Source organism: Vicugna pacos, chromosome 11 (assembly GCF_048564905.1).
Source record: "Vicugna pacos chromosome 11, VicPac4, whole genome shotgun sequence".
Lineage (NCBI taxonomy): Eukaryota > Metazoa > Chordata > Mammalia > Artiodactyla > Camelidae > Vicugna > Vicugna pacos.
The window spans coordinates 93914877-93922948 of NC_132997.1; the positions used below are offsets into that span (position 1 = coordinate 93914877).

The window sequence follows — 8072 nt, forward strand, 5'->3', positions numbered from 1 at the left end:
AAGTTTAGCAGAGAACTGGGCCAGCGTCTCCCGTGTCTGTAGAGGTTTTTCCTTCACAGGAGAGGGAAACAGTAAAGAGACAACAACCCCATCCCAAGACAAACCGCAGACAAGTGCGATTCCTTCTGATTTTTAAGACCATCAGAAAGAGTTTCAGCCATTCTCAGTGATGCCTGAGGTCCCAACACAGTGAAATGAGGACCTCCAAACTAAAACAAACAACAAAAAAACAAATCCAGACTCAGGTAAAGAGACTTTATTCAAAATGGTTATAGCAATAAGCAGAATGATCCAAACACAAGACTGGCAAGTATCTAAAGCTTAGGAGTAAGAAATTTTTCTTGGTAAGGGAGGGACAGAGGCCAGAATGGATGGAGGGGAGGGACGGGATGAGCAGGTGTGATCAGACAGGTGACCAGGAGATGTCTCTCCTCATGTCTGCTGATTCCAGTCTTCAAGGAATGTTGTTCCCACTGGCAATGCCCATGCACCCTTAGGCGTGAGGCAGAGATCGCTAACCTGTGGGATGGAGAGCAGCTTAAATAGCGTTTGGTTAAGTCAATTTAACAAGCATTCTCTTCTGATTGCTATGTGGGGGAAGATTTCCGCTAGTCATTAACGAGGGAAAAAAATTCACTTTTGAGGGACTGTGTCTGGTTTGCTCTCACCTACATTATATACATGCATTCATGTGTATGTTTATATCATTAATATTTTTATAGTGAATGTAATATAAACTTCCGATAGTGTACTACTTTATGTATTCTGTATATCTATACATATATCTGCTATATAGCCACCTACTTCCTATATACCTACATGTGTGACACATACATACATTTTGTACAGTATACGATGTGTAATACACATTCTAAATAAATACGTTGGAAAATGCCAAGGAGATTTTAATAAGATCAGGAAGGGATATTTTTTATTTGAGAGGAAACTGTCACTTCATCAAGATGTAAAGTCAAATTTGTGAAAGAATTTTCATTTCAGATCTTCCCATCCCCAAGATGTGAGGATGCAGAAATGCTGGGTTAGCACTGGTGGGTGTTTCTGGAGAGGCTCCCTGAGTCACAATGACACCCTCACCTAGTGATGGTCAACCTTATTTCAAGAGTCATGTAGACAGACTCAGCTCCAACACAGCCATGCGGACAGAGGAGGGCACGTCAGTGGAACGCTGCCCCCTCCTACCTACCTTGTGGATTCTTAAAGAAAATTATCTCATAGGAGGAAGCTGGGTGGTCAAGTTGTCTGCTGTACTTGACTGTCATGACATTGGAAGAAGATCTATACTCCAAGTTTAGACCTTTACAAATCTTCCCATAGCTGTTAGATTCTGGTGGTCCATCTAGAATTTCCACATACTCTTTATTACAAGTGAGGCTGTTGGAGCAGAGGAAAGGCAGATGTCACCTTTTGGAATCATGGTCCTTCCTGCAGGTGGCCTCCCCAACCTGGGCCTGCACACAATCTCACAGCTTTGTTCACGAGACATTCCAGGCCTGGTGCCCCCACGGAAGGAGAGTCATTTTCTGAGGAAATGACAGTCACCCAGGACCCTCCCACTTCCACAACAGGACTTCCCCTGCACCTGGGCTGCAGGTGACCTCCCCATGTCCCGGGAAGCCCTCTTTAGGGCTCAGGGAAGTCCAGGCAGGACTTTGGGATCAGGAGCCACTGTCCTTCAGGTCCCTTAAGCATCAGAATAGAGACAACCCTGTGGAATGTTTCCTTGGGCAACAACCACTGTGTCAGGTGAGGGGCCCAGACAGGAGTGTGTGATGCCACTCCTGTTTCACCCTCCGCATCCCTGTCAGATGGGGCCCCGCAACCCCAGCTCGGCCTCCAGGCCCAGCAGAGGGGAGAGAGGTGTCCATCTCCACCTCCTGTGGGCAAAGTGCACCTTGGATTGTCACAGTCCTGTTGAGGGCACCCATCTCTTCCTTTTCTCCTCATCAAGACCTGATCCCCAGCCTGTCATCCTCACTCGGCCACCAGCATGTCTCCCACACAGGAGGGAGGACCAGTCCTCTCTGGTTGAAAACAAGACAGGGGGGACATCTTACCAGGTCACACTCCTGGCACTCTTAATACTAGCTTGCTCTGGGCCAGACTGATTCCTTCCTTGGTGCTAAAAATATTGTGACTTGAAATCATCTTTGAAAAGTTCCGAAGGACAATGAGAGGAAATTTTCAGAAGAATCCATCCTCGGAAATGCCTGATTCCTTCACCCCTGGGCTGTGGTTTGGGTAGATGGTCTAAGCCCTATTGTGAGGCAGGCATCTCTAGGTAGTCCTCATCCACTGAGCAGCTCCTGGACCTCGTGGGAGTCCTGACCCCGTGGGAGGTTTGGAGGGAAGGGGCCCTTAGTCAAAAGATAACATCACCTGTCACAGCCACCACCATGAGCTGTGTCACTTGATCAGCAACTGATGGGAGTCTAGCTCTCCTGTTCAAATATATGAAGACTAAATTGTTATAGAAATGTTGTAATTTATTGCTACATTGGAAATGCCTCCAATGGCGGTATCACTTCATTCACTTTTTCCATCATCATTCATTCATTCATTAGTTTAAAAAAATTACTTGACTCCCCCAAAGAGAAGACTCCCTTTATCATACACACAAACTCAGACATAGGCAGGAGTGATGTTACGCTGTAAATTCCACCTGCAGTTTTGCATGGGTTAATGGATGGCGCACAAATCAGAGAAAATCTGTTCACCTATTGAGAGAGTCAGAAGAGGTGTTATGAAAAAGTTCATCTTCAGGTGAAATCATGATACAAAATGAGGCCCCTATGCAGCAGCAGGTGAGTCAGGTGGAGGCAGAAGGATGCATTTCAAGCAGAGGGCAGTGTGGGCAAAGGTTTGGAGCTGCCCAGTGGTCTGGTGGGTCCACAGCTCCGTGTGTGATGGCTCAGCTCAGAGAGGGGGCAGAGGGGAGAAGAGATGAGAAGGGAGGGGAGACTCAGCTGCATCATGAAGGAATCTGAATGCCACGCAAGGAGACTAAAGTTTATTTAGATAGCACAGGGACATTGAGGGGTTTTCAGCAGCGAGTGAAATGGAGTCAGGATGTGTTTAGATGTGTGTACCGGATGGTACAGGGGGAACTGGAAGAGACCAAGATGGACACCTTCCCATAAAACCACAGCATCAGCAAAGGAAACTCACAGCCTCGGCACTCACCGGAGATGTGGTATGTCCACAGCAACTTGGAATTCTGGGTCCATCTCGATGGTCCAGACACATTCAGTGTTGGGTCCGTAATAGGTGGCAATAATTCCATATTCTGTTTTGATGACTCCCCCACAGTCACGATGTCCTGCAACACAAGAAAGGACTCAGGTGCCCAGAAGCAGCACCAGGGCCACGAGGACCTGCGCCATCCCTGGGCCCCGCACCCCTGCTGATCATCCTCACTCTCTAGTTCCCGCCACCACAACCCAACCCCCACCATCCAAGTCTGATGACGCACAAAAATGTAGTTTTCATGTTTTCAGAGCCTTAAAGGGACCCATATTCATCAGTACACTGTTTTGACAGCTGAAAATGGGAGAATTGAACACTTCTTCAAATACATTTTTTAACAAATGAGGATTAGACAGTATTTCCTCTGGGGTGTTTAGGATCAAATCAGTTTATATCTCTGTACCTGGACCTGGAGATCACGATGTAAATCAGTCAGTTTATTGAAAAGGCACCCACATTAGGAGGAAAACTTTCCCCTCTGGCCAGCATCCCCCTCTGCAGTCACGCCCTCTCCCTTCGATGTGCTCAGTCCTGACACTGAAGACGTGACGCCCTTCAGCCCCCCAGACTCCAGCCACCTGGAGGAGGCTCCATCCTCCTGTGACACCTGCTCCGTGGAGAGGTGGCTCCTTTCCCTGCCTGGTGAGGCTGTGGGCAGGAGGGCAGAGGAGGCCCCCCTGGGCTGTGGAGGAGGTGTGGTGGGAGGGGAGGGGGGAAGGGGAGGGCGGAAGCCCTGAGAGGTCAGGGGAGAGGGGACTTTAGGGATTGAGAACAGTGGAGCACACGCTCAGGTTCAGAAACACCAAGTTCTCTTGACCAAAAACGCCAGCGGATACTCGCGCTTCCAGGAGAGTCACTTGAACGTCAGTCCCAAAGCACATCTCTGTGTGGGAAGCAGGAAATGGTGAAATAGTGTGTCTGCACTTACTGGGGTACCAGTCATTTGAAATCGCTGTGGCTGAAAAGACAAAAGAGAAGAACAAAAAGAAAAGTTGGAAGTTGCTGATGAATCAAGCCTTGAGCACAGACCATGCCCAAGCTGTGAGGAGGGGCTGAGTTTCAAGGGATGGGGCTGAGACCGGGAGGAGAGAGCCTGGCTGTCCTCCAACCCAGAAGAACCTGGTCCCACAGGGGAAGGGCAGGAAGAGGGCCTGGCGCTCAGCCGTCAAGGACTCGCTCAGTGGGCTCCTTTCTCCTCATTTCTCCAACCCCACTGAGTCTACTGCAATGGTTCAGTCTGGAGCCAAGTCAGAAGTCAGCTCTGAGGAGGGAGATGAACGAGTCCCAGTTTTCCCCAGAATTTCCCAGTTTGAGTGTTGTAAGTCCCCTCTCCTGAGAAACCTCTCAGTCCTGAACAAAGCAAGACGTTTGATCACCCTAATTAATCTGAACTTTTCCTGTAAATTCTTTATTGAGGTCAGTGATCAACTTGGTGATGGACACAATGAATTGAATAAAATTTTCAGCTGAAGAGGAATGAACCATCTTAAAGTAAGAAAGTTTCACTGCATCAGGGACCTGAGTCCGGTGCTTGGATCAAGACCCCGATGACAGTCCCACCCCCTGCCAGTGCTGACATGCCCTGAGGCTTGTCCTCCTGCTGTGACCAGTGGACACAGCCCTGTGGCCACGAGAGCTAGATGGCTTTGGACAATTTATTTACTCTCCCAGAGCCTCAGTCCATTCATCTGTAAAATGGGAATTTAATAGTAACTGCCCTGCTAGGTTCTGGAGGATAATCCATACGTACTTGGCTCGGTGCCCAGCCTGGGGACGCTCTCGCTAAGTTACCTGCCACTGTCAGCGCTTCGTGACAATCATTTCCTCCCCCAACCAGAGACTTCTTTCCTCAGTGAATAGAAATCAACAAATGCTTTGGAAACTCTTTGACCATAAATGTCAACCAGGACACGGGAGGTGCGTCTCCAGCTGCCCTTCCTGGACCCTGAGGTAGCTTTGGACTGAGGGGCCCAGTGAAACCTCCCCACCCCAGGGTGTCCATCAACATTACTTGGAAAGATATAAAGAGAGGTTTGCGTGAAGGCAGACCTCACGGGAAGAATCCAACCATCCGTGTCACTTCCCGGGATGTCTGCGTCCTGGCCCCTCACCTACGGGGAACTCCTCTGATCTGGAATCTGACGTCCAGGCTTTGAAGCAAGGAGAGCATGCAGCCCCTTGTGGGACCCCACAACGTGCCACCTTCGCGTACTGACGGTTTGTCAGAAGGCACTTGAAACACAGCAGATGCAGGAAGGGCTGGGACGCACCCGCGTCCACCGGCAAGCCGAGCGCAGCCTCTCCCGGGAGCGGGAGCGCGGCGGCCGGCCCGCACCGGCGCGGGAGGACGCAGGAGCCCGACCGCCTCCCCCTTCCCTCCTCTCGGCCCCCCGCACACCCCTCACCGCCCCAGCCGACCGCCCCCAGCCCCAGCCCTTTGCCCGTCATTTCTTCACAAACTTTCATTTTTTTGTCTGAAAGGCATAAGGGTTCCTACTCTGGTCGCTTCTCCAGCTCTTCCTGGTTTGTGAAGACCCCGGGCCCAGGGACAAGGAAAGACTTGGTACAATGCGTGCGCTCCTCTCCTGTGCTACTAAGTCACCTTAATTCTTAGGGTCCGCAGAGACCCTGAGAGGGAGGAGGAGAGCTTTTTCCTCCCCTGCAGCTCAGATTAACAGCCAAACCCGCCTTCAGGCTGTGAGTCCCCTCGGGGGACACTCCTGCTTCCGCCGTGAGCGCCCCCACGTGTGCACACGGTTTCTGTCCACGGGCCTCTCAGGGCTCCGGCAGCCGGCCCAGCGGCCCCCAGGGCGCCGTCAGCCCTCGGCAGAGGCCCAGAGAGCCCGGGGACTTCGTCAGGTCGCACGGCGTCGAGTCTCTCAGGCTGCGAGCCAGTCCCCCCTACTTCTCAGCAAGCTGCCCATTGCTGCTGACCTCACCCGAAACAGTAAAGCATGTGTGATTGCCTCCAGCCACGGTGTCAGGGCGCCGTGGTCTGTGGTTTGGAGGCCCCTTGGATTGCGCTGATCTGCACCAAAGGCTTAAGCTGTTATCTGCGAGGGACAGGTGACGGTCCTCCCCAGCTGGCTACCAGCCTTCACCAAGGAGGGCAGACAGAGGTGGGCACTGGGTTTTGAATGTATCTGGTCGGGTGGGTAGAGGAGTGGAGGGGAGGGGAGGGTGAGGGGAGCAGGGACAGCAGATGAGTGAGAAGAGGACGAAAGAAGGAGCAAGAGAGGAAAGGGGGAAGGAAGAAAAGAAGGACAGAACAGGACAGAGAGAGCGAACAAGGGAGAAAGAGATCAGGGTTTCCCTGAAGAAATGGACGCCTTTTTCCCTCCCAGCACCTGGAATCAGAGCTGGTCCCCTGCTGAATTCACTGCAGTCCCAGCACCCAGCTCTCTGTAGGGCGAGTGCCTCTCCTGCCAGGACACCCTCAGCCCTTGCTGGGGGCTGCTGTTTCCTGCTGTTCATCCCTGAACCTGCGTTGCTGCCATGTCTCAGTCCTTGGGGACAGAGGCAGAGAGATCCCATCTGCTGTGGGGCTTCTCCAGGGACCCCATGTCCCCCTAAGGTGACCCCTCCAACTCAGTTCAAGCCAGGGTCCCACCTCCAGCACCCACCCAGTCACAGCTCAGAAAACACCTCCACAGCAAAGCCACGTCTGATTGACCTCATCCCCGTCTGATCTGTGCCCCGCTGCCCCGGAGGACAACCCAGGGTGAGTTTGCTTAAGGCAGGAGGGAAGCAGGGAGCCAGGGAGGCCCATGAAACAAATATCCAAACAGGGACAGGGAAGCTCAGAAAATATTTCTAAGACCTGGTGGCCTCAGCCCCGGTGTCCTGGGCATCCTACTGGCCCCTCCCCCGCTCCCAAGGTGAGGGAGGCAGTTTGTTGGAGGGGAGTATTTTGAAGACTATCACTCCCAGAGCTTCTTTGTCAGCATCAATCAATTTCTACAGAATCCCTAGGCTGGACAGGAAGCAGAGACGGGCCCAGGAACCGGGGACTCGGGGCCAGGCTTTACCTGTACTGAGCAGCAAGGCCCAAGGGATGGCGCGGGACAGCTCCATCTCAGCAGGCCTGGCAGCAGCCCCAGGAGCAAGCCTGGCCCTGGGCCCAGGCTTTATAGACAGCTGCTGCCACCTTGTCCCCGCCCCTCCCCCCGGAGCCCAGGCCAGCAGTGCTGCAGGAGCTCAGGGCCCCGCGGGAGCCCTGGTTCTAGAGGGAAGGGCGGGACCTGCTGTCACCACTCATCTCCCTCAGACTCTCCCTGTTCCTCTCTCACCTGGACTGGGAAGCGTGGCCAGTTTCTTCTCCTCCTCTCCTCTGTCTGTGGTCCTGGGTGAAGGGTGACAAGTTGGCCACAGGCCACCGGGATCTCTTGTTTGGGGACCCTCCCGCCTGGGGTTAAGCTCCACCACTTCCACCTCTGTGAACCTGTGTAAGCCTCACAAGAGCTTGGACAGGAGAGGAACAGGGACCCAGAGACCAAGGGACAGGCCCATGTCACAGGGTGACTGTGACAGAACCAGGATGAGGTCTGATCTCCTGGCTGCCTGGTGTCTATGGGAGCCCTCCTGTGTCACTCAGGGCGAAGGCACATGAACAGCCCCCCGTCTGCTCTGGGTGAGAGTCAGCACTGGGGGGGCAGCTGTGGTACATATCAGCCCATGTGTGGTGTGTCCCCAAGGAGGACATGTGAACGTATTTGCTCTATAGTTAAAATATTGAGACCACAAGGCTCACTGCACAGAGTGTCACACACACTTATAACCCAGCGAACTGCCTGTGGCACCAGTCTGGT

General features: G+C 52.7%; 1 protein-coding gene across 1 annotated transcript; it reads right to left on the bottom strand.

Moving 5' to 3' along the window:
- Window positions 1-240: 240 nt before the first annotated feature.
- SPADH (spermadhesin family member) lies at window positions 241-7338 on the bottom strand. Its single transcript, XM_072972062.1, has 5 exons — window positions 7293-7338; window positions 4193-4222; window positions 3202-3337; window positions 1205-1392; window positions 241-519 (listed from the first exon to the last, which is right to left on the bottom strand). The coding sequence occupies exons 1-5, from the start codon at window positions 7336-7338 to the stop codon at window positions 515-517; spliced, it is 405 nt and encodes a 134-aa protein (XP_072828163.1). The 3' UTR covers window positions 241-514.
- Window positions 7339-8072: the final 734 nt, after the last annotated feature.

Coding starts and splice junctions, on each gene's coding strand:
- SPADH (XM_072972062.1), bottom strand. CDS start 7,338: ATGGAGCTGTCCCGCGCCATCCCTTGGGCCTTGCTGCTCAGTACAG. Junction 3,338..4,192: donor TTCAAATGACTGGTACCCCA/GTAAGTGCAGAC, acceptor CTTGTGTTGCAG/GACATCGTGACTGTGGGGGA. Junction 1,393..3,201: donor GTGGACATACCACATCTCCG/GTGAGTGCCGAG, acceptor CTGCTCCAACAG/CCTCACTTGTAATAAAGAGT.